This window comes from Cyprinodon tularosa, unplaced genomic scaffold, assembly GCF_016077235.1.
Source record: "Cyprinodon tularosa strain WSP-4 unplaced genomic scaffold, ASM1607723v1 ctg621, whole genome shotgun sequence".
NCBI classification, from domain to species: domain Eukaryota; kingdom Metazoa; phylum Chordata; class Actinopteri; order Cyprinodontiformes; family Cyprinodontidae; genus Cyprinodon; species Cyprinodon tularosa.
Window position 1 is genome coordinate 497574 of NW_024039365.1, and position 27180 is coordinate 524753.

At 38.2% G+C, this 27180-nt stretch overlaps 1 protein-coding gene across 1 annotated transcript; it reads left to right on the forward strand.

Moving 5' to 3' along the window:
* Positions 1-26313, forward strand: vgll4b (vestigial-like family member 4b). Its single transcript, XM_038307842.1, has 5 exons — positions 1-431; positions 11499-11712; positions 22052-22325; positions 22632-22749; positions 23920-26313. Exons 1-5 carry the CDS (start codon positions 350-352, stop codon positions 24171-24173), a joined length of 942 nt encoding a protein of 313 aa, XP_038163770.1. The 5' UTR covers positions 1-349; the 3' UTR covers positions 24174-26313.
* The last annotated feature ends 867 nt before the right edge of the window (positions 26314-27180 follow it).

A 27180-nucleotide genomic window follows, 5' to 3' on the forward strand; every position in this document is an offset into this window, starting at 1 on the left:
GCTACAGCATAGGAGTCATACCAAGCATAGCCTGCGTGTCAGTGCAGTAGACCTACAGCTGGCTGTGAGGACGACTGACGCTACTTTTTCGCTTGTTTTTGTCGTTCTTTGTCTTTGCTATAGCTTGACACACATTTAGAGGGGAGAAAGAAAACACATTGAAACCAGTTAAAACAACAGCGAGGCCACTTTTTTTTTGTTTTGTTTTGCTAACGGGTTTTAATAGAGACATAAAGTTTGAGGCTGGGCCTTTTAGCTTTTTGACCGTAGTTTGGAAAGAGAATTCAGGGAGAAGAGAAGAAGCTGGTCTTTATTTTTTTATTTTTTTGTTTTAATGAAAGCTCGATAAATGCATCTAACGAAGATGGACCTGTTGAACTACCAGTACCTGGACAAAATGAACAACAACATCGGTATCCTCTGCTATGAAGGTAAATATGGCGTTTTTAACTACTGTTTGTGGAAGTTCTAAAATTGGTCCTTTACTTACAAACTGTTATTTTTGACCAAAATAATACATTTCTGAAATTTTAAAAATCACGTGAAAACAGTTTTTTTCATTATTATTATTCTATGTCCCCTATTCTAGGGTCGGTATCTAGTTTTCACATTTAAAGAAATATATATTTTAAACCAAAAGTTAACCTCTATCCGCTGTTTGCTATTTCTGTGCTGAATGATGCTAGGTGGTAATGCTGGTGAGATGAAGCCTCGTGAGGCATTAAATAGTTTGGCCAAATTGCTTCAATGATCCCCACAGTTCATGAGGCGCCATGAGAACATGTCACCACCTACTGGTGGAATGCAGAACTACAGTTTGAAATAAAATCTGATTTTTTTTTGCAATTGTTTTTCTTTTTTCCCCCTTTTAAGTTCCTTTTGAATTTGTTAATAGTTGGTGTCTATAATAAAATCTTTTGTAAGTTTTTCTTAAGTGTAAAATTTCTTAGAACAATCCATTAAGGTGCACAGTTTTTCTGAAATTTTAGTGAAATAAGCTCAAGCAGACAGTGAAAGTGTTTGTGCAAATAGTTTTTTCCACATTTTTTGGTTTTAATCAGGTTGGAAGTTGTGTTCAACCAATCTTTTTGCTAAACCAATCTAATTTGGCAGCGTTGTTAGCAAATCTGTATTTTTACTAGGGCAAACCAATGCAAATTAGTCTCATTAATCGAAATAATTAAATATAATCGCAACTTTCAAAAGTTCCTGGACTGGGGCCGCCTTTTACAGCTGCTTTTTGTATCTCTGCTTCTGTCTCCTTGAACCCCAGTCGGCTTTGGCAGATGACCACTCACATCAAGCATGGTTCTCCTGGAGGTTTCTTCCTGTTAAAAAGGACGTTTTTCCTCTCCACTGTCGCTACAAGCATGCTTAGTGAAGGATTGCATTCAAGTCAATGAGTCGATGCAACCAACTGGTTTTCATTAGATAGAAAACTTTGAATCAATTTGACTGTATGATCTGGTGAACTGTTAAGTGCCTGGAGATGACATGTGTTGCGAATTGGTGCTATATGAATAAACTCAGTTGAATTGAATTCCAAAGTCAAAGGAAGGTCTTAAACCATCAACCTCAGGAGAGGGAGTCTGTGTCTTAAAGATGACGCTGCTTAAGTGATTAACTGTTCAATGGAGAAAATACTACTTAACACTAATGTTACAACTGTGTCTGGTGGCTTGCTCAGATTTTGATCTTTACATTGTTTATTCTAACCAAAATAGTTTAAAATAACTAGATTGGTTGTTTTTCCCAACGATCTCTTCCTAGAATGTATCCAAACTCTATTCAGATGACAGCAACTCTCCAACAAACTCCCACATCTTGACTGAATACTGAGGCTGTTTAAATGCCTGTCAAAATTCTTGCTTTCTGAACCACTTGCCAAAGCGGTCATGTGGTAGTATGGTTGCGGGCCTCAGACGTCATACATTTTGGCCCCTCCCATAAATGAATCACGCCTCGAACGCGCTTCAGGGAAACGCCCCCTCCATTACTCGACACATGCCTCGAAGCCTCGGCTCATCTCATAACATCACTATTAGGTGGAATAACAATTTTTGATATGTTTGATAATCTTACTGTAGTTTCATCTTTGGGCTTTGTGGTTTTATTTGTGCATCTTAGCTAAATATGTGTTGAAGATTTTATTGTTTTTCAGCTTTTGTAATCTTTCTGGAAATATTTAATTTCTTTATGGAATAGAGCTCAGTGGTTGTTGCATTATGTTGGTAAAAAAAATAAATAAAAAGAACATAGCTGTTTGTTTGGTAAATGACATTACTGCCTGATAAAGCTCTTCATTTCCAGATGCTGGTTTACCATTTTTCAGGGCCCCGGGCTCCAAAAACTCAAAATCACTTTTATTCAGGAATTCAGATTTACTCCCCTGTACAGATAATGTCAAGTGATGTCACTTGAAATATAAAAGGCAATAACCATCGTTAACACTGCCCACAATGGCCTGCTCATCATATCAGATACATTTACTTGGTTAGACCTAAATCACAGAGTAATGCAATAAAAATATGTAAACATACATCAGACATCTCAGTTTTATAACCATTAACCTGAAAGTAAGTAATAAATATTGGATGTGACTGATACGTGTTCAATTAAGTTTTGCTTAGGGGAAAAAAGGTAAATTATGCATGCCAGTGCCTTTTTGTTATAATAAGTTGTTGAGCAATGGAATTTGACAGTATCGCAACTATTGCTGGGCTAATAAAATAAACTATGTCTGATAAAATTTTCAATCATTCCACTGATCCATATCCACGTGGTATCACTGATAGAGGCAGAGAAAAAAATTTGCATCACAGCCAAACTAAGTATGGTTTGGAGTAGAACTGACTTATTTTAAAAAGAAAAGTTTATATTTAAATAGGGTTAGGTTTACTGTTTAAATTTAGGCTTCTACCACCCGAGTCCCTATTGCAAATAGGTCAACAGAACACAACGTTATAATTACCTATACACTGATCTAAAGGCTTGATAGCTTAATACATTTTTCAGCCATATGGTACAGCTGTATTTGCGACCACATCATACAAAGACGAGGGAAGATTAATAACAGCACATAACTATTAGGGGTCTTTAATGGAGCAGGCAGGGACTGCTGCTGCTGCTGCTGTGGAGAATCTGTATGGATGTGTAGTGGGAGCCAGGGCACACACTGCAGACACTTTGAAAACTATCAGATATTGAGGCCTGTCTAACTAAGAGCCATGTATGAAAGTGGCTCTAACTGATTTCTTTTTTGGTGTAAATAATGAAATTGGGCCGTTAGGACTGCTGTTCAAAGACTGGAGATAAGTAACTCGTGGGTTAAAACTTATGGGCCACATGTGTATGAACGTAGCCTAGGAATCATACGTCAACACCTTTTCCTAGAGGATAGAAATCACTGCTCTTACAGTATAAAATGGTCCATAGCAGAGAGTCCATTCTCTGCATTAAAACCTGGTCCAAAATGATAAACTTAAAATATTCTGACATTATGAAAGAGTAAGATGTCAACCACCCAGGAAAATGTGTTGAGGTTTTTAATGGGACTCAAAGGACTCTGTATTGGCAAGAGAAAGGCAGATATAGTGGCTTTTCTGGGCAAAACTTCACTCATTATGTGCTTGGATACAATGTTCTCTTTTGCGTATTTGCTGCACACTTAGCAGTTCATTAGCTTAGCATCATCGTCATAAATAAGCCAGTCTCCTCCTTCCCGTTGGCATGTTGTCTTTTAGAAGGCTTCATTTTTCCAGCTATATACCGCTAGAGATTGCAGAGCGGTGGAGTCGCAGTTAGATGACGGCATGTTGGGGATGTGCTCTCTGTATTTTAATTTTTCAATATGTTGGTCTATTGGCGTGTGAGGAACAGAATCAGAGGAACAAAGGTACAGAGCAGATACTTACCAAAATAAACAATAAAATGACTTAACTGTAGTGCAACTGTGGTTTTCTGGCTTTAACTCACCAAATGAAAAATGAAGTCTCATTTGTTAGTTTCGGACCCTGGCTACAGTACAATAGAGGACTGAGCTCAGGAGTAGTGGCTTTCAGGGGTTGTTCTTTCATGACCTCTCCTTTAGTCCCTGACCAAACATTAAACCATTCCCATATCTCTGACTATTGAATACTAGCAATAGTCCGCTAGGTGGTCTGTGAAAACTAGCTCAACATCCTCATGTGTACCCTTTGTAGGACATATATTATTACTCTGCCATCGTACCATTTTTTTTTTATACTGGAAACAAATACAGAAAAGCAGATGCTGTAATAGTCTTAACAAATGACTGATGGGGGGGAGGGGCAGTGGAGTTTATTTATTTGTTTTATTTATCAACAATCAACAACAATAATAATCACAGGAGCCAGTAAAACCCAGTGTCAGACATATTGTTCAGAAAACAAGGCTCTAAACTGCTATAATTAAATTTCACATGGTGAGTTATATCAAGTCTACAGCAAACTTTTTGTTATCCATTTCAAGTGGTGCCCTGAGCATTTGCCCACATTGCCCTGATGGCAAATCCCAGCTAAATCACTTCAGTCATAAGACAACTTCTCTGCGGCTAATTATGAAAAAGATTTCTCAAGCTGTTCCCCCTGGCCTCTATTGCACCATGGAAGATAAAATCTCAAGACAACAAAATGACCAGAAGTGTTACTTTAGATTTTAAATATCATCTACTTATCATCTCCTTTTCTCTTTATGAAAATACTAGGACCATGTCCAAGGAATCTAAACTAAAAAATCTAAACATAAGGCACTTTATTAAAATTGTAAATTTTTATGAGATGGATAAGGAATTCAGCAATATATGCTATTAGTTCAAAACTAAAAGATTAGAATATTTGCAACAGAAAGTATACTTGTATGGAGCTTGTATTTTGGACATTTGCAGCTCATCAAGTGAACAAAGATGGCAGTTCAGAGGTTTTTGTGTATCAAGTAAGGTCCCTTTTTATATGGTTTGGAAGATTTTTTTTCTGAAAACATAATTTTGGCTGACTATAATAAAATCAATGTGTCCCCTGAGAAAAAGTTACATCTGGGAAAGAGCTCATGGTAAATACAATGAAAGAAAAGCCCCTGAGTTCAAACATGTTGAGCCAAAGAGAGTTGGAAGAGCTGTGTGATGGTGTGGGTGTCCTGGCTTGTTATTGTATGCATGAGCACACCTACTCAAACACACTTCCTGGCAAACACGCATACATGCTCATACTAGTGCTTTGTCTATAGAGCCTCAGGTCTTTTCTGAAGCCCTCACGTTGCTGTCATTATCAACACTTATTTGAAATCTCAAGCATTACTGTGTTTATTTAAAACATGGAGTAATGTAATTTGAGAAGTGGGCGCCTTGATGTTTTAATCTAATGAAATTTTTGCAAAACTTTGTTGGAAAAGCTCTTTCATGCCGGAAAGCAGAATTTTTCATTTACAGGCAAAATTAGCAGCTTTGTTTTAGTCACTCTTTTGAACTAAGTTTACTAAATTTTATTGAGCTAATCACCAATCCAAGTTTGAATACTCTATTAACTTATCTAAATGAAACTTTCAGCTTCCAATTCCATTCTGTTTTTTTTTTTAAAGGGTTTTTGAAATTTCTCAAGTCCTACAGTCTTGTTACTTTTATTACACCAGATAGGAGGTGATTTTCATGATTAATACCTGTTCTTGGTGTGAAAAAAATAAGATAAAATATATAAAGAGAAATGTGTCAGGTTGTGTACAGAATTTTACAAATTTAACCCATTTCTGTTTTTTCATCAACATGTATCTGACCAGAGCTGCTTTTTAACTGCTTAATTATTTTAAAAATAACCTCTAAAATCTGATTGAAACAGTTGTTTTGCTTTTTTCATTACAATAATAGAGTAAATCTTAGATATCAAGAAATTTCCTGAATTTAGAATCCTTACCACATATTTGTATCAAGTAGAGGCTGACAGTGGAGTAATAATGGAAGAATCTCCACAAGCAGACAGAATCCAACTCGTGATCTCTTCTCTTGCAGTGCTGCCAGCAAAAACCGTGATAAATGAAAAACATATACATTTAAATATGTATGTATATTGCTTAGACGCTCCTAAATTTGGTTTAAGGCCAATCTAAAAAGAATGCATATTTCTTGTTTTCTACAAGGAAAAGTATTAAGTACTATAGTATAATCAGATTAGTACTCCATTTATTTTTCTTTAAACTGGTAACACAGTTAATAATTGATATAATATACATTAACCTAAAATATCTAAACTTTCTGGAGAAACCTTGTTTGATATTGTGGGAGTTGCAGTTTTTACCACATACCTCATAAAGGATTTATATTTACTTTCACTCACTAAAAATGATATCAGGCTTCCAACTGTTTAGGGATTCCCACTTCTGCTTGCACCAGGTTAGCTTAGCTAGTCTAGCAGCAAGACTGGTCATTCCATGGGACTCCACCACTATAAAAATACATTTAATGTTTTAACCATAATCTTGTTGAATTGAGTCTACAGATAAAGTTTTGAGGTGCACAATCTCTTTTAAGATTGTATCTTTAAAAAAACGATTTTACGTGATAAAATAATTAACAGGTACTGACCAACTGAATGGCTGACTATGGTTGCTGTTAACTCAGGATCACACCGAACAACCCGGCTGATTGAAGCATGGTTTATGCTTGAGGCGTCATTCAGCATTGTTTGGCAGTTGCTGTGAGATGGTAGTTGGTGTGCGGATTGAGAGATTACATCTTTTCATAAAACAAAAGCACCAAGAAGGACGCCTTGAAAATCATTTATATACATGTCCCCTGAGTAAGGTAGCCGTAATGCTGCAAGCAGTGCGGCGTTGTACCAGTAGTTTACTAGTCGTACTTAAACATTTCCACAGAGCCCCGAGTACAACCGGTATTGATTAACCAATTGATCCATAGATAAGGTACTCAGGATTACAAGGCTCCCTGTCATTTTAAAAGAAAATTAAAGGCTTTTAAATGTGCCTTATAGTCAAGAAAATACGGTAAGAGGGAGAAGATGTTTTGCAAGTTCTTTAAGTGAGATGGCAGTTCTTTAATCCAACTTAATTGCATATTTGTACAAAGTTGATAATTTGTTTCTATTGACTTGCCAATTTTAACTTCCATGCTAACTTGGTTATATTTATAGCTGTAAGGATGTCCACATTTGAGCTCAATGATTACCCACAGACAGGCTTTTAATGTCTTTCTGTCTTGATTTGGGAATAAGAGATTTTAATAAGGTAATGCTGTATCTCTGTAGCTGAGCAGAAAATTATACAAGATAGCAAAAACAACACCTCACAGGCATGCAGTTTTGTTTACTTCTCTGTACCTAGTGTAGTATTGGGTTGAAAAGTTCACTGTAGTTGCCGGAGAACATCTGTTTGCCATTTTTGATATTAAAATTTTGAGTTCCTATATAGAGTAAGAAAATACAGCAACCAAGAGGTTTGTTTTTACCAAGGAACTTTGCCAAAAATAACAACGTTCCTGTTTTGCAAAAATAGAGGATTTGCTTAAACTTGTAAGTATCCAGAAGGAGGGGAGGCAGTGAGCTGATAGAGAAAAACAGGAGACCTACGGAGAAGGAGGGAGAGTAGGGGAGAGGGCTTTACCTTCGTTTGTAATCCAATCTCATCCTGATTCCAAGCTGTTTGAAGTTCTATCACGAGAAAAAAAGCTTTGATCATGTAGACCAAATTAACTGGAGACCAAGCGGGGGAAAGCTTTAGTGGAGTTATACTTCTGCGTTGCCCTATTTCAGATGATTTCTGCTGCTCTAAAAATACTATTTTAATAAAAAAAATAATATATATATATATATATATATATATATGTATATGTATTTTTTTTATTAAAATAGTAATACCATATATATATATATATATATATATATATATATATATATATGGTATTATATATCAGATCATATCTTGAGTATTATTTTAAAGTTTATTTTAATATGATTTAAAATTGTGTCCATCTGTCCCTTCATTCAAATGCAAATTTTCAGAAAATACTAAAATTGCTTTTGCTTCTTTGTAGCTTTGTTCTGATCTAATTGGTCTCCTCTGCCAATTCATGTATTGTGCCTGCTTTCATCAATAAAGAATGTCCACTGAACATTTCCACAACCTAAGGTCTGTTATTGAAAATGACACATGGAAGTTTAAGTATGATTTATTATTCATGTTTGTTTTTTCTACTTACCTACAATAAAGCTAAACTTGTAAGAGAAGAAACATTAGGATGTCATGAGAGCCAGAAGTTCCACAATTTAATGTAGCAATAAATCTTGAGCTACCTGCAATATTATTGTGAACTTTTACAAAAAGACATTGAATGTAGGGTTATTTAAATGTTTTTTAATTACTTAAATACATAAGTACACTGCTCAAAAAAGTAAAGGGAAAACTCGAGCAACACATTCTAGATGTAAATTAATTAAATATTCTCATTGAATATTTTGTTCTGTACGAAGTTAAATGTGCTGAGAACAAGATCACACAAAAATCAATGGAAATCAAATGTATTAACCAACAGAGGCCTGGATTCGGAGTTGCAAACAAAATAAAATTGGACAAATACACTGATGTTGGGCTGATCCAACTTTGATGTAATGTCCTTAAAACGGGTCAAAATGAGGCTCGGTATTGTGTGTGGCCTCCACGTGCCTGTATGACCTCCCTTCAATGCCTTGGCACGCTCCTGTTGAGGTGGCAGATGGTCTACTGAGGTATAGCCTCCCAGAGTTGAACTAAAGCATCCACCAACTAATGGATAGTCTGTGGTGCAACGTGGCATTGGTGGATGGATTGAGACAAGATTTCCCAGATGTGCTCAATTGGATTCAGGTCTGGGGAACAGACAAGCCAGTCCATTGCTTCAATGCCTTCATCTTGCAGGAACTGCTGACAGACTCCAGCCACATAAGGTGTAGCATTTTCCTGCATTTTTAACATAACATTGACAAAATAAAATCTGTCTGTCATTAGGAGGAACCCAGGGCCAACCACACTAGCATATGGTCTCACAATGGTTCAGTGGATCCCATCCCGGTACCTAATGGCAGACATGCTACCTCTGGTGTTGGGCTGTGAGCACAACCCATCTCTGTGGACGTTGTGCCCTCATACCATCCTCATGGAGTCGGTTCCTAGCTGTTTGTGCAGACACATGCACAGTCACTTCATAGTGTTATGTTGAACTTTTTTCTCTTAAATTAATCCAAATGGGGATGCATTACTAGGTGTTGAAACCGTTAACACACTTTGCTTTGCTAGTAACTAGTGCAGGCATGCACTGTGCGATATTTTCAATCTTTGAACTCAGCTACAGCTTAAACTGTATGATTAGACCGCAGGGTTTAAAAGTTCACAGCTCACGATGTAAAAATCAGATGTCCTACTTGTCAATCTGGAAGCCTAAAGTTTAGGTAAATTGGCTCGTAGCTGTGCCTCAACAGTAGGATTTGCTCATGACCACCTCACGCGGGCCGACTGAATTTCAAACATGTTTGATTTTCTCTCGACCTTACGATTCATGATCAGGAGGTGGTCATGAGAGGCAAATCTCCCCTCGATTCCCCTTTTATTTTACACAACGCAGGACGCACGATGAGGCTGAAAGTCGGCCTGATCAAAAAAATTCTCACACAACTGGAGAATCGGCCCGAAAAGGACAAAAACTGTATATCTGTATCTCCACCTTTATTTAGCATTTAAGCCTTTAAATTGAAGAGTTGCTTTAAAGGTCCTCCATGCCTGAAGTCATCGACCAGTGGCTTATAGTGTTGAGTATTTGGTAGAAAAATAGGAAATAGATTGTCACTCTATAGACAAGCTGATTGCTTTGCAATTGTGTAGCTATGTGGCATAGCCAGTTGCATGTTCAGGTCTATTTCATGAATGGTAGGGATGGTTTAAATTCTTTTATAATGGATGGAAGCACAGCTACTACAAAAGGGATAAAGACAGCAACATTTCAATGGGATTTTTAACCCATAAGGAATTGGTTTTAATGATCAACATTTACATGTTTTTAAATGGTTTAAGTTATCCACATACCCTAATTATATTATTATATTTTATTATCTAATAGAACTATAAAAAAAATTAATTGGCATGTTGTTATGAATGTTGACATGTTTTAAATGTTGAGTTTTGGCGTTTTGAGCCTGAGAAATGCCAAAATACTTAAGTTGTGCTGTTTTCTTGGAGTCTCTTCAACAGTCTTTATTTCAGCAGCAAATTTTACTCCTTAAGAAGTATTTCTTGTTTGTTTTCTGAAAAAAGTCAGTGCTTTACTCTGTGTAGTGGACAATGCTCAATGATAAGCATTTGTTTCCTGGATGCTGAATGGACAGTGTGGTGTTACACTCTCCCTTCTTTATTGCGCTCCCTCTGCCTTGCCAAAAAACAATGATGTCACCCTTGTTGCTATGGTCACAGTGGGGCAAGCAGGAACATGCCAGAGAGAGGGGAGGAGCTGCTGCTGTGTTTCTGGGGCCATGCAAAGACTAAATATACATAGATGAGTTGTGCAAGACGGTTTATTGGACTTTTTACGACCTTGATCTTTTTAGTGTATGCATACTGCTGCCTCAAGTAATCCAGTCATTCTCAGATCGGTCAAGCCAGATTTCCATCAGATTTTATGACCTCATCTTCCCCACAGCTGTGCAGAAAATAAGCATAAATATTTATAACATCTTATTCTGAATCATTTTAACTATAAAAAAGCTGGCACTCTTTATTATTTTTAAATGTTTTCTTTAACTTCAATTCATAAATAGTAAATCTTAAGGCAAAGAGCAGCTCCTTATTTTGATGCTGTCTGGTTTGAAAGTAAATGGTCTGGAGTAAAATAGTCCTGGTGATAAGAGTGCAGTTCTAGTAGCTATGTTTTGTTTCTGTATAAGCAGCAAGCTGCAGTCAGAAAGGGAGATTTAGTGCAGACTTCGTTTTGTTTGGAGTGGATTCAGGCAGATACGAGGCTGAACCGAGCAGTGGAAAGTCCCCTCGCTGAGACGGAGCCAGTAGTAGTTTTCCTGATTATTATTTTTTTCTTTTTTTGCCTGAACTCCCATTCATGGACAACTCTGTAGGGCCTCTGTACCAGGTGACTGCGGAGGAAGAAATGGTTCCCACCATACACGTGTATATGGAGTCTATCCACAACTATTTCCTCCCAAAATGTTGCTGACCAGATTCTCTGCTGAGGCCAGAGGTTTATGCTTTGCTCAGCAAACTGTAAAAGTCAACAAAATCCCAAATTGCACTTTAAACAGCTTGGACAGAAAATGCTTATCATCTTCTTGCGTTTGCAGGCAATTTGTTCAAGAAAGTAGTTTTAACAGTACTTAAAAACATAACTTTTACCAATTATAATAAGTATGGAAGTATAACTTCTGTTTTGATATCCAAAGGTATACCTAATCCTGCTAGAAATTCTTATTTATCCATATTTCTCTGTATTCTTTTCACAGGTGAAGCAGCATTAAGAGGGGACCCCAGATTCCAGTCCTTGTCCCTATCCTCGTCTTCTTCCTCGTCATCCTCTTCTTCCTCCATATCCAGCCACAGGACTGGCCCTCCTCCCATCAGCCCCACCAAGAGGAAGCTGAGTGGGGACCAGGGAGACAGCGACATGGATGACAATGAGCATGTGGCTAAGATGAGTCGCCTGTTTGTTGCACAGCTGTAAGTACATACTTGGATACAATCTCATGCATTACAAAGCAGCTACTAAGACTTGGTTGGTGAATTCTGAAGATTTTGAATGTCTCTATCAGTCTCATCTATATTCTATTTCCCTATAAAAGTTCTTTACATGCCTTATTTTTACCATATTATCACCTATTCACAGCTTTTCTGTTGACCAAGTGAAATTTTGCACAGGATAATTTTTCTGTGAGTTTCAGGCTCAATGTGAATACCTCAAATTGGTAAGGACACTTAAGCCAGGGGGCAACCATTATAGGAGATAGGAGCTACAACTTAAGGTATTCAGACTGAGCCCTATTTGGACTCAGTGATTTTGAACGAGGTTTAACTGTGTCTGCAGAAGATGAAGCTTCTTGTAGAGGAAATTAACTCTGAAAGCTGTGGAATGGTTAGAAATGTAACAGAAGATAACTCATAGCATTTCACATCAGGGGAGGTGACTGTGCAGTCTGTTATGACTGAGTCATTCAGGAACACTAGCCAATTCTATTATTGTAAAAATGTAAATAGGTTTTAAGTCAGTCTATGTGCCTTGTTTTCTATTGGCATAAATCAACAGCTTTTGTATATTACAGTATTTTGTCGGTTGTTTGGAAGATGGTATGATGTTCACCGATTTAAAAAAAAAATAAATAAAATAATAAAAAAAGATAAAAATCTTAGATTTTGATTCAATTCATTAAGGGCTGCATTCAATATGATGCAATATCATAGGTTTATCTAACGTAACTGCCCAGCGCTAATTTATTTCCTGTTAGGTTTAACCTGTAGATTACATTTTTAAGGGCTTTTAATGATGAGACACTTTTTTTTTAAATCAAAATGGAATCAAAATATCATGGTTGTCTCACAGTGTGGAGGTTCACATGCTGCAGTAGCAAAAACAATGGGCTTATTTTAATGATTTGTTTTAGACTTGAGGAAGTATATGCTGACAATTGATTTGTTTACAGGCCAGCAGTTGTTGAAATTATTTGTTTGTTTTTTTTGTATTTAATCAATAAAGGGAAAAATCAATTTCTCAGAAGGTGACCTACAAATATCTGATCAGGCTCAGAAAATTGCTTGAATCTGATCTCTGAATCATGGTGGATGCATCTCAGATATGTAATATACACTCACCGGCCACTTTATTGGGTACACCTGTCCAACTGCTCGTTAACACTTAATTTCTATGCAGCCAATCACATGGCTGCAACTCAGGGCATTTAGGCATGTAGACATGGTCAAGACAATCTCCTGCAGTTCAAACCGAGCATCAGTATGGGGAAGAAAGGTGATTTGAGTGACTTTGAATGTGGCATGATTGTTGGTGCCAGAAGGGCTGGTCTGAGTATTTCAGAAACTGCTGATCTACTGGGATTTTCACGCACAACCATCTCTAGGGTTTACAGAGAATGGTCCAAAAAAGAAAAAACATCCAGTGAGCGGCAGTTCTGTGGGCGGAAATGCCTTGTTGATGCCAGAGGTCAGAGGAGAATGGCCAGACTGGTTCGAGCTGATAGAAGGGCAACAGTGACTCAAATAACCACCCGTTACAACCAAGGTGGGCAGAAGAGCATCTCTGAACGCACAGTACGTCGAACTTTGAGGCAGATGGGCTACAGCAGCAGAAGACCACACCGGGTGCCACTCCTTTCAGCTAAGAACAGGAAACTGAGGCTACAATTTGCACAAGCTCATCGAAATTGGACAAAAGAAGACTGGAAAAACGTTGCCTGGTCTGATGAGTCTCGATTTCTGCTGCAACATTCGGATGGTAGGGTCAGAATTTGGCGTCTACAACATGAAAGTATGGATCCATCCTGCCTTGTATCAACGGTTCAGGCTGGTGGTGGTGGTGTAATGGCGTGGGGAATATTTTCTTGACACTCTTTGGGCCCCTTGGTACCAATTGAGCATCGTTGCAACGCCACAGCCTACCTGAGTATTGTTGCTGACTATGTCCATCCCTTTATGACCACAATGTACCCAACCTCCGATGGCTACTTTCAGCAGGATAATGCGCCATGTCATAAAGCTGGAATCATCTCAGACTGGTTTCTTGAACATGACAATGAGTTCACTGTACTCAAATGGCCTCCACAGTCACCAGATCTCAATCCAATAGAGCGTCTTTGGGATGTGGTGGAACGGGAGATTCACATCATGGATGTGCACCCGACAAATCTGCGGCAACTGTGTGATGCCATCATGTCAATATGGACCAAACTCTCTGAGGAATGCTTCCAGCACCTTGTTGAATCTATGCCACGAAGAATTGAGGCAGTTCTGAAGGCAAAAGGGGGTCCAACCCGTTACTAGCATGGGGTACCTAATAAAGTGGCCGGTGAGTGTATTAACAGTCAGTGACTGTTTGCTTTCCTGTTTTCCTAATTATTTAGGTTAACATAATATATTCAGAGAAAATTTTTCATATGAATCCAGTTGTAATGTCTTGATCTATGCAGTGATTTATTTTCTCTAAAGAATAATTGCTCAATTAAAACAAGACTACAGCTTTATTGTGCCTTATCTTCTGATGTTTCTCACTTTAAGGCACCTTCTTGTGCATCATAGGGTTGAACTTTAGTCTGTAGGCTCTGAGTACTGAAGCACTTATTGTTGTATCAACTTTTATTTAACTATATTCACGTTCTCCTGTTGCCATTACTTTACTCTGTGTGGTTTCTAAAACATTAAAAATATGTAAAAGCGATATTTTGTCCTTTTGAATTGGCTTTCTATGTAGTGATGTAATCCATAATGCCAAGGTATAATTGCACATTAGATTATTAGCTTACGGTGAGTTATACTTAGGGCTGTTGGGTAATCATACAAATGAACATTTCTAGTTTCCTTGTGTCCTCTTGTATTTAGAGCTCTCACAGATACAAAGATACATTTATATCCCTGAGACCTTGTTTTTCTAAGGTCATGCTTTCCGTGGTAAAGTGAACCACTGAGTGACTTGTTGAAACTAGCTGTCAGACTTAACCTCTGACTTGATGGTAGTGATTACACTGAAGTGGAGAATGATGGGTTCAGCTAATTTACACTAAAGATAGTTTGTAAAAATAGTTTCCTCAGAAAACATTGCAGGGTGCATACCACATGCGCACGTGCATGCATACAGCTCTGATGATCAGAGAAGACAGCTCAGCTACACGTTGATGAATATGAATATTCTTCTGTTAGTTTAATTTAGACTGATTTCATACCTCAGATATGTAACCACACAGCTGATTTAATAGAATGTTTTATTTGTGTATCTTGAACTGGTTTTAGTATGGAGATTTATGGGTATTAGCTTTTATAACAATTATGATAACCTTGAGTAAAAAATACCAGTATTACAGCATTCCCTGGATAGTGTTGAACAAAATTTGATGGTCTTATATTTAAAGGAGAAAAGCAGTTTAGGAACAAATAAAGAATAAGCTTATGCTAAAAAAAGGGTTTTCAGTTTCTTTATTTTTAAAGAATATTTTGCATGTTTGCTGTGCTGGTCTTCATGAACTTACAGCCATATAACAGGCATACCCTTTCTGTAGGGCTGGATGATGTGGCTAAAACTATAATATTTTTATTCATTTCAGTCTATATGCTTTAATTCCAGTATAAAGGCCTCAGAAAACTACCAAATTGACCAAGACAGAAACTTGTACAAACTTCTGAATGTTATAATGTGTTAAATCTGAGAAATGTTACGCCATTCCTTTGCTCGATATATATATCAAAAGTAAAAGTTCTGAGACTATATGTTTAAAAACTTTAGCAAGCCTTCATTCTATTAACTGACATCAATTTCCTAAAAAAAAATACATAAGAAGACAAAAAAGAATATTTAACCTTTTCATCTTTTATTTCATCTAATTAATAATCAAGATAGACATCATTTCTCTCTTCTATACATTTTAAAGTGTAGCTCAGTTATATTAGGTTATATGAGGTATTTGCAATGAGATCAAGACTCTGCTAGGAGTAGAACAATTTTCCAGTTCATAGACAAAAGTAAATTTGAATCTGTAACAGGATATAAGTAAATCCTGTTTGATTTTTGAGGGTTCTAGAGGCAGGCTGACATGTTGATCGGAGCTTTCTCTCCTGAAACTCCATCTGCTGTACCAGTTATTCACATGTGTTGCATTTTGTCCCTCACACATGTATATGTATGTTCCTAGTTTTGATCATCTGTATGAGTGCATTTGTGCATCTGTGTGGGGTGAGGTCAGACAGCAGGGAATACTTTCTCATTTTCCCGGTGGAGTAGGAGGAGTCTTGAACAAAAGAAGCCTTATCCTGTCCAGTGGAGCCTGCAGACTGGAAGCTTGCTGCAGCCTGTTTGCCTGTGTGCCGTTCTGGAGTTTCAGACCAACCAGTATAAAACTCTTCAGCTGTCTCATTTGTCTTTCAACATTACTGCAGTAAAACAGCCAGGTATTGTAGAGGCTTTTGAATGAACAAAATAAAGTTAAATGGGATAAAGGTAGTACTTTGTTTGATAAGAAATCTTTTATATAAAAAAAAAACTATCAGAACATTATTTGTTTGCTATGTAAACCACAAATAAAACATGGCTGTGAAAAGTGGCTTTGAAATAATCCTCAGGCCCTAAAGTTAAGTTTCCCAACTTGGTGAGGATGCAGTTTTTTATGCGTTCTCGTTCCCTATCAGGCCTGATCGTCAAACTAAATTTCTTTGCCATCTGCATGCGTTTGTCATATTCCCATAAAGGTTATTCCATGCAGACATTGGGCCTTAAAGCAAAAAAAGAAAAAATACAACAGAAAAAAAAAAAAAAACAGGCAAGTCAAGTACTATAGCATGCAGAAATCCAGCTGCTTTCTACTGGGAACTCCATCACAGTGTTTTTTTTCTCATGGATGTTTCTCCAGAGGCCAAGTTGGGAGAAAATAAGAGAGCAAAGATATGGTGTGTTTGTACGTGTGTCCAAGCCTGGGGAAGTCATTGTTATGCTCTTGTTTTACATGAGACCATTTATATAATGAACATGTGAGGCGGAAAAGGAAGGTTTTTTTTGTCTTCCTTTTTCCAGTATGTTTTGGTTTTTGTCTCTATGTTGTTATCTTAGCCTCTTTGTGGTTTTTCTCTCATCCAATGAGCTCTAGCTCTAACTAAACACTATCTCTGCTATCACTTCACTGGAAAACTTGCCAGGGGTCTCAGTATTTATGAAGTAATCGGGGTTTACAAACAGCACTGCTATAAACTTGTTAAAACTTGTCCTTTCTTTTTAGATTGCATATATGTTTATATCAGACCTAATTTAATACATTTCCCCTGATTAAAACAGACCTTTTTTCCTGAAAAGGTTCTTATATTACCAAAAGTATCTGCTCAGTTATAAAGCACAGTCTCAGCAGAATATACAGGGATGTATGAATATTATATACATGACAATTGGAGTTTATAAATCTTTTATGCATCACTTCCTTTTTGTTGTAATACATCCCATATGTTCCTGTCTGTACTGTTCTTTATTTGGCCCCTCATCTTAAATGTATTCAGTAGGATGTGAACATGTGCCAAATCAAATATTCACTGAAAAAATGTTCCAAAAGACTCCAGAGCAGAAGTGTGAGAAAAAGTGTAGAACTTTTATAGCTTCTGTGCTGTTGCCACAAAACAAAGCCAAATTTTTCCTACTAAAGCTTGTGTTCTCTGACTCGAACTCCTTAAACTCTAAAAACAACCCAATTTTTTTTGTTTCACTGTTATATACATGTTGTCTTTACTTTTAAGTTGCTGAAAAAGGCAAATAACATCTATTTTTGAGCCCTTTTTGTAATTGAAACATACAGTTGTGATCTCCCACTTGAGGTTAACTTAAAGATGGGGTGTCTTCAACTGGCTGCTTTGAAGGCTCTACTTATTCAATGACAGATTTAAGCAGTTTAATATTGTTCAATATTTGGTACCATATAATTTCTGCACTGAGAGCTTTGAGGTTCTGGGTTTTAAATTAAGGGATCGTACAGCGAGTCCCCACCGCAGTGGCTGCCACTAATGCCATGCTGCAGGAACCCAAGGCTTTTCAGGACAGACTCAACCAGGTAGCTTCTCTGTTTTATTGAGCAGCAGAGCTCATTCTGGTTCTCTGTTTTATTGATTGTTAGGTTGGACGCATTTATTACGTCCGCCAAACAGCACAGGAAGTTCTGACCCAATGTAACTTAAGGAAAATAGGCTACAGGCTAATAGATGCGTCCGAACTGAACCACTGAGGCGTTAGTCTGCTCTCCAAATGCTGTTTAAGTCATAAAGGGTCAAATAAAAAGGCTTTTATACAGAAGTTTTTCAGTGAAAACTTTCATAATGTCTCTTTAATGTTGCCTACCCTGCATTGATTACATGCCTCAAAGCTATAAACATCCACCATTTGTCTATAAACCCATTACTTCAATGCATGATTTTGAGCAAGACCCTTAACCCCCACAGTGCTCCCTGGGCGCCCCATGATGGCAGCCCACTGCTACCCGGAGGGATGGGTTAAATGCAAAGAGTGACTTTTTCCAATGTGAGACCAATAAAGTTCAATTATTGTTATTATTGATATTAATCCTAGGAAATTAATTGGAAATGTGCAAAAGAGAATAGCATAAATCAGGAACAACTGGATCAGTCAATCTCTTAAGTAGGGCTGCAACAACGAATCGATAAAATCGATAAAAATCGACTTTTAAAAGCGTTGGCAACGAATTTAATCATCGATTAGTTGTGTCGCGCGATTAATGCGTCATCCGCCGCCACCGTCATCCGGGGAAAGAAAAAAAAATATGGCGGAGCGAGTCGGCGCCGCAGGTGCAGTGTTGCCAACTCAGCGACTTTTCAGACCCCTCCAGCGACTATTTTTCAAAAAAGCGACTAGCGACAAATCTGGCGACTTTTTACGGTGTCACTGGCGGCTTTTGCCTGCCGTGGGGCGCCTCCCCAATCCCAACCCCTTTCTCCCTCTCCCACAGGAATCCCTCTCAGCGCTGCAGTCAGAGCCGCAGGATTTTAGTGAGGAGTTTACCCTCAGCGTCCAGACTGCAAATGAAGCTCGCATGTGCCGGGATTGACGGCGCAAATTGATCACAATAATTAAAATAGCCTGCGCTTTGTAAAGTGAAAAAAGTCGTAACATGCAACTTTTGTAAAAACAAATTAACATGGCGCGGAAGCACCACTGTTATGACGCAGCACCTGAAAAGAAAACACGTTGGAGCCTTCAATGGCAGTGAAGAGAGCTGATCAGCAGGGTGAGCGACATGTTTGTTTGGTTTTAAAGTGGGGAAACATTACGTTAGTTTCTCATGCAGCTCATCTGATGCTTTCCTTACCTTGTTAGTAGGTTACAGACAGTGATAAGGTTGGCTACTTATTTTATTTTTAATTTCATTTGAATTAGCTTAAGCAGCGTTTATATTTTCTTTATAAATAAATTAACTTGCAAATTATGAGGGCAAGGCTTTTAAAGTTTAAATCTTCTGGCAACGATAAAGTAAAGAAGATCCTGCAATTTATGGAAGTAAAGCAGAATAAAATCCAGCAAGATCAGTAATATGTCAATTATATGCCACATTCCCATGTAAATATCTGTCTTTGGCGGATGTGTTTTTTAGCACCCCTAGTTCTCTCATTTTTATTCCAAATACAATTTATAATTTGAACCACAGGGCTATTTTTATCTCTATGGTTCAGTATTTTCTCAAGCAGCAACTTTAACTGCTATGCTTTCCTGTCTTAAAAGGCAGAACTTTTCCAGTCTAAAAAAATGAATTTCTTGAAATGGGGGGGCCTGTTGTTTGAACCCCTTAGGGGCTTTAAAAAACAAAAATGCCTGTCTCTTTTTGCGCTTTATGAAACAAAGTACCCTCTATTTTGTGGATGTACAGCCACATTTCTCATGTAAGTTTGCGTAGTTTTAACACAAACATTTCTTTTTCATATTGCACCATTACAGTTAATGAGCAACCTGTACTTGTGTGCTTGTTTGTTCTGTCTAAAATGTTTATTTTGGAATAAAGAGGTTAATATAAAAAAAATTTTTTGTCCGATTCATCGATTAATCGAAAAAATAATCGGCCGATTCATCGATTTTTAAAATAATCGTTAGTTGCAGCCCTACTCTTAAGAAAATAAAACACCCTTTGTAATTTTTCAGAAACTTTCTTTTTACCGGCTGGAGCCCCTGATATTTTCTAGTCCATCTCTTTTACTTTGCTCTTGTTTCATGTGCCTCATCACCTGTCCTCAATGTGTCCTTCCACTGTTGCTTTAAGTGCAACACTTTGATGTTGTCTGAGTAGCAGTCATAAGGACACAGGTTTGGTTTAAAAGCCTGAACTTTGGCATGAAGTGAGTTAGTGTATAGTCACAAGCAGACGTAAAAGGCGAGGAAGGCTGATTCATCAGCAATTCCATTCATTAGGCAGATTGGTTTATCTCGATTCATTGGTTACTGTGATGACTCCCCTCCTAAATGAGGATGTGGGCTTTCCTCTGCCTCGGTAATGACGATAGTTTGGAATTTCCACATTCAAACTAAATTATTAGTCCATTTTCTTTCTCTATTTGCTTTTGGTCACATTGGGAGATAAAATAGAAATTATACAACACCCTTTTCTTCTATGTTATTTACTGTAAAAAGTTTTAACTTTATCAGCAGAATGGAAATAGATATTGAAGCTGCTAATAAAAAACACATGAGCTTGTTGGTGAGCCTGGGCTTTTGTAAGCCCTGCCAAGTCTGTTCCGCTGTAGCCCTCAGGAAGTTTACTGCTGATTGTGAGAGAAACTGAGGGAGAGAAGACGGAGAGAAAGAAAGAGTGGGGGGTCCCTTTGCTCATGTCTGCATAAATGGAGGAAACTACCAGCCTTGCTTGCGCTTTCACGGGCTAAAGGTCTGGAGCATTCACATGCAGCGCCCCACTTCCTCCTCAGTGTTGTCGTGGAGGGCTGTGCTGTGGACTCCAGATGCTTGATTCAGCAGTCGGGTTGCCTGGTCACATGGTTGTACAACTGTTTATCCAAACTGCTTTTGCATCCAAACACACCTTAAAGGGTTTTTCTGGTTTTTGCAACGCTAAGTCGGATGCTTGCTCTCACTTAAACTGCACGCTGAGGAAATGCCTCTATATGATACCTTGGAAAGGATGAATACATAATCTACCTACCAATATGAAAGTGTAGTTTATCTGCAATAAAATTTTACCAATCTACTTTTAGATTTTTTTAATTTTTTTTCGGGGAAACTGTTGAAACAACTTTTATATTATAGTGTACTATAACTGTCTGTATAATAGCAGGAAAGTCAGTGAGTACGGTTTGTAGATAAATAATGCCACATACAAAACCTCTTTTAGGGGGAGAGATATGAAGAGATGGAAACCAGTAGAGTACGTTTTGTTCCTTCAACTCGGGCCTTAATTTGTCAGAAGGGAGTGGAGCAGCACAGGGAACAAGGACCACATATGACGCACTCCCTGGAATAATCACTACCTGTTAAACTGCAAGCAAGTCTGCGCAATGTCTGGTAGAAACTGTGTGTAACAAACATATCAAAGTTATTATGATCCAGATCTGAAAAAAAAAGCTGCCCAAATGTGTGTTGTTTATGTGTTACTTTAAACCCTTATCATGGTTTCTGCTTTTCCAGCGATGATCTCACGTTTTGGAGGGAAGAGAGACTTTTCTTGTTGCTGTTCAGGTTTCTTTGACCCAGTTCTCAACTTCTTGTAGGGAGGAGGTTTAAGGAAGGAGTTTAACCTAAAGGGGAATGTTTCTAATATATTACCGGATAAAATGAATGTTGACGGTAAACTTTCCCTGCAGGGTTTTTATCTTTGGCAGTATTAAGTGTGCTGGCTTCTCTCTCTCTGGAGCGATAAGGCTTATTTTCTGTGCTGGGGGATCCACTTTAAAGCTTTGAACTCGCTGCCCATTTGTCCCTATGTGCAGTGATAAGTTTGGAGTCCGTCCACGTTGGATAAATTTAGGCGAGAGCCCCCTTCGCCTTGCTCACTTGGAGACGGCGTGTGACAGAGGTTGTGTTTCTACCAAATGGCTTTATCAACTCTCCAAGGGACCCGAGAACTGTTGTGTTAGATTAGTATTTATAGCTGATATTTTTTATTTTTGTAACAGTGAAGCAACATGATCTTCATTATTAATCTGTTTATTTCTCCCTGTAATCATTTCTTGGTATTTTATTACCTTTATACCTTCTAATTTTAATTAATTCCCCCATTAAATTATTTTATCAAAGCTTATTAACTTAGTCCAATAGGTGTAGTTACTAATCTAAGGAATCTTTTTCTTTATTTAACAGGAAACCAGCAGGAGACTATCGTAACTCCCATGTTCCTAAAGACCATAGGAGGAGTCCCAGTGAGCGCATGGTGGTGCCAGGTCCTCTGGGAGTCCAGGGCAACCTGTATGGCCACACCCACCACCACCACCATCATCATCTTCACCTGGCCACCTTAGCAGGCATGGATCAGCCTCTGGCACTTACCAAAAACAGCATGGTGGAGACGGCACGCAGCAGCACAGCAGCTCTGGCCTCGATGCCGCACACAGTCGGCGCAATGGAACGGCAGCAGGTAAAATGCACTTCCTGCTCTTCTGGTTCCAGCACTGAACTCATTCCTCTTTAACTATTCAGTTAGTAATTATTGGAAGGTCCTCCTCATGATGTAAACTGATACTTGATAGGATGAAGATTGTTTTACGTGGTCCAAAATGTGCTATAAAAGTTCTGAAGTTTTCAGCCCTCATACTTTGAATAAGCGACCGTTTTAATTGGATTTGGGCTTGATCATCCCCAACATTTCCTCGAAACCTATTGCATATTTACAGCACAGCATTTCTAGGAATTGTCATTAAACACAACTTTGTTCTGCTTTTAGAACCGTCCATCAGTGATCACATGTGCCGCAGCTAACAATCGCAACTGCAACCTGTCCCAGTGTCCGGTCTCCCACAACGGCTGCTCCAACTTCACCAACAACTACAGAAGAATCAACAGTAAGTGGAAACACATTTTGGAAATGTTTAGTCCCAAGCAACCTGTGATGGAATACAATTTACCATTAAAACCACATCAGTTAATACAATAAAAATCCCAGAAGAACTTTTTAGGTTGCCACTCGGCGTGTCCTCCTCAGGATAATACGTTTCAGTTGAAGGTTCATGCCCACATCAAGGCCCAGTATTTGGTTTAAGAGCCCATTAGGAATCTGGAACATTCATATGTAATGACATAACCATGAAAAATAAACATTTTATCTATTGGAGCTAATATGAAGCATTCAGACGTCTCCTTTCAATGTAACATTTTATTTTTAAAGGCTTTCATTTCCTTGTTTTATCACTTGCTCCGTTGATTTGGGAATGTATTGCTTACACTTATAATATATATATATATATATAGTATAATCTCCTTTTTCATTACTTGTTGAATAACTTTAGAAATGTAGAACCTAAAGAAGCAATAATCTGCTCCCTTAAATTTTTCAGATGTGCCTCAATTAACTTAAAAAAAGTGCTTAAGCTGATATTTTCTCATGAAACATTGAGGCTTTTAATTTGGAATCTACTTTAGAAACAATTTTGAAATATAATCCCTTACTTTGAAGAGTTGCTTTTTTACAAAATGACAATATGATGATTGTGATTCTGATAAACCTTAGGAATTTGAATCCAACTCTTTAATCGTATGAAGTTACTTATTTAAAACATCTGTTACTTTATTTTGACTTCGTCTTTTTAATCGCTGGTTTTGGCAGATTAGAAATTTGGATTATTTGCAGCTCTCTAAACTGCTCTATTGCAGGCCTTAACAACTTAAACATTTTGCTGTTATTTTTACTCTTTAAAAAGTCACTTAGGGCCTCAGCGGCTTTTGGAGAGTGTTATATTTTCTTTGCCGCAGTAAATTTAAAATGTCTGTTTTTTATGATGCCACTGGGAATTTCAATGATCTCACTGAGGTTAACTGGGAAATTTAAAAGGCTCGTTTTATGTATTTAAAGAAAAAGCACTGAGAGGAAAAGTAGATACTCTCAGTGACCTAAAATTACTTGTTCTCAAACTAATTAAAGGCAATAAATTGCCCATAGAAATCATAAAACTGGATATGAGGGGTGCTTTTCTTTTCATCATCTCATTGGTAACTGAGAATTGCTTTCCTTCCAGCCAATACAGCCTGCGACCCTGTTATTGAGGAACATTTTCGTCGGAGCCTCGGGAAGAACTACAAAGAGCCTGAGCCCACTGCCACCAACTCCGTGTCCATCACAGGCTCTGTGGACGACCATTTCGCCAAGGCGCTGGGTGAGACCTGGCTGCAGATCAAAAACAAGGGGAGTCCCTCGTCGTCTGGCAGCAGCCCGAACTCCCCCGACAGTCACATGGTCAATCACAACCACTCCGCCTCTGTAGTCTCTTGAAGAAAGAGAGGACAACCCCCCCCCCCCTCCCATCCACTCTTCCAATCATCTCAGCCCCAAGATCCGTGCTCCTGTCATTCTGTCACCAGCATCCCAGTGGGAATGCCTGCCTGCTGGTCTGTTAACAACAGCCGAAACCCTGAAGCCTGCTCATTCACTGTGGATAACTTAAGCAATAAAGACATGCTCTCCTCCCCTCCATTATCTGCCAGAAAAACAAAAAGACTTGATGTGGAACTCGACCGTAGCATCAAATCGCTCCTTTCCAGTCTCACCATCCCTGCATCGATGGCTTGGAGCTGAGCATGCGTCTGTAGTTTTATGTATATAAAAAGAGAAGAAAGACTGTTTTATTCACTTTCTTTTTTTTTTCATCTGTTAACAGTAGTTCTGTGTACTGATTTTTGTGTTATGACATGCCTGGTCTTTGAACGAAAAATGAGAAACACCTTAGAAATCAATCATAATCCACCATGCCGTGCTACCAAAGAAACCTCAACTGATGTTTTTTTTCAGCGCCAACCTTTAAAAGCACACATGCAACCCCCCCCCCACCCCATCTCCTCCTCCTGTCTGCTGTATCAGAGTTCTGGTAGCTTTGCCGTTTTATGTGACCTTAGCTAAGATCAACTCGGTCTGATTTGCACTACTTTAAAAGGTGACATGTCAGGTTTGTAACTTGACTCTGTGGCTTAAAAAAGTGTATTTTGATGCAATCATGTCTTATCTCACGTGTTGGAAACCTGCATTGATTTCTAAAGACCTCCTGTTTAAAGTCTACTAATAGATTTGTTGACTTTGACGCGTGTGCAATGTCTTGCATATGTTGTCACTTGTACAGATGTTAAGCACTCCATTGAAATTGGGCAGCAGGAACGTTTGGTCACCTGCTAGAAACTAGTTTAACCATGAGATCATGGTGCTTCATTTGGACAGAAGTTAATTATGGAAGGTGGGTGTTGCTGTTTTGAAGCTCAGCTTCTGATCTGTGATCAGTCTCCAGCAACACCTACCTGCAGAATGTCAGTCTGCACTGAAAACCCTCTGTTGACAGAAGAGTGGTTTAAATGGACCCAGTGTTGGAGGAGTCCAGAAATGTGTCCACATCAAGGTGTCATGGATACTGAGAGGGAGAAAAAAAGAATTTGGTAAATTTATCTGTTTTGTAACTTTCTGATGTGGTCAAAGATTACGTGAATAATGTGAGAGCATTGTCCAAAACACTGATCTAGCTCCTGTAGAGTAAACCAACCCTTTAAATGCGATTGCTATCAAACGAACAAAGCAGGAATTTGTTTCCTCCCCATTGTCCTAACTGTTAGAATCACTACCTGAAGGAGGAGTTTAAGGCCGGGCTCCACTGAACCTGCGTCTTTGATGTGTTTCAAAGGCGTTAACTGTTGACGCTGATGAGGGGATAGATGACGCTGAACGTCACTTTGTGGTTTTCGAAAAGAAACGGGAGGGGGGGGGGGGTATCATGATCTCTTCAAACACACCTTTTGTTTCTGTGACTCTTTGAACATCGGTGTTAGAATTATATTTGACTAACACCCTGCTATCTACGTCTCCCCCTCTTACAGACTGTGGTTTATTAGATTTCTAATCAATGCTTTTACAGGTGCATGTAATGTTTTTTTTTTTTATAGCTGGTATCTATTAGGGTTTTTAGCATTTCAAGCTCAACTATTAACCTTTTTTATTTTTCATTCAAATGTTACTACTTTTGTTGTCAAAAACAGACTACCGATACTATACACTCACTGCTGGGTCAGTTGTACTCAATATTGTTGTTTTTATTATACCTTTGTTTTTTTCTGTTTGTTTTTTTTCATTAATATTAGTGTGGTAACAAACATCTATAGTGGGACAGCCTCCGGACAGGCTCTGCTAAGTGACACAAGCTTTTCTTTCTTAAAACCTTCTCAGCCTACTGTACATCTAAGGTCATCATGTTGGGTTTGGTTCTGCTGCTCTTTATGGTTTCCATAAGATGTTGATCCATTGCTCGTACAGGACTTTACAGACTTCACAGAGCTGACACACAAGTTGTAAAGACACAAGTTGATAGTCATAGGGGCTTGGATGCTTTTGGTGGTGCAGTGTCTTAAAAATACATTACATCTTATTGACACTAAAGCGTTTAAACAGAAAACCTGGATTTGGCAACTTAAAAGCTTTCCAAGGTCAGCAGTTAATCTGAATTTACATCAATGCTGCAGCTCTTACTGCCTCCCTCACTAGACTTATGTAATTTAATGCTTTCTTTATAGAAGAACATTTTTTCCTGCAGCCTATAGTCATCAATGATCTTCACTAATACAGCCTGCACCATGGTGGCATACATTCCTCCATTTGGGAACTTAATGTACAGGTGCTGGTCATAAAATTAGAATATCATGAAAAAGTAGATTGATTTCAGTAATTCCATTTAAAAAGTGAAACTTGTATATTATATTCATACATTACATACAAACTCATATATTTCAGATGTTTATTTTGTTTAATTTTGATGATTACAAATGACAACAAATGAAAATCTCAAATTCATCATATCAGAAAATTAGAATATTGTGAAAAGGTTCAAAATTGATGGCCCCTGGTGCCACACTCTAATCAGCTAATTAACTCAAACCACCTGCAAAAGCCTTTAAATGGTCTTTCAGTCTAGTTCTATAGGCTACACAATCATGGGGAAGACTGCTGACTTGACAGTTGTCCAAAAGACGACCATCGACACCTTGCACAAGGAGGGCAAGACACAAAAGGTCATCGCTAAAGAGGCTGGCTGTTCACAGAGCTCAGTGTCCAAGCACATTAATAGAGAGGCGAAGGGAAGGAAAAGATGTGGTCGAAAAAAGTGTACAAGCAAGAGAGATAACCGCACCCTGGAGAGGATTGTGAAACAAAACCCATTCAAAAATGTGGGGGAGATTCACAAAGAGTGGACTGCAGCTGGAGTAAGTGCTTCAAGAACCACCACACACAGACGTATGAAAGACATGGG

Coding starts and splice junctions, on each gene's coding strand:
- vgll4b (XM_038307842.1), top strand. CDS start 350: ATGCATCTAACGAAGATGGACCTGTTGAACTACCAGTACCTGGACAAA. Junction 432..11,498: donor CGGTATCCTCTGCTATGAAG/GTAAATATGGCG, acceptor TTCTTTTCACAG/GTGAAGCAGCATTAAGAGGG. Junction 22,750..23,919: donor CAACTACAGAAGAATCAACA/GTAAGTGGAAAC, acceptor CTTTCCTTCCAG/CCAATACAGCCTGCGACCCT.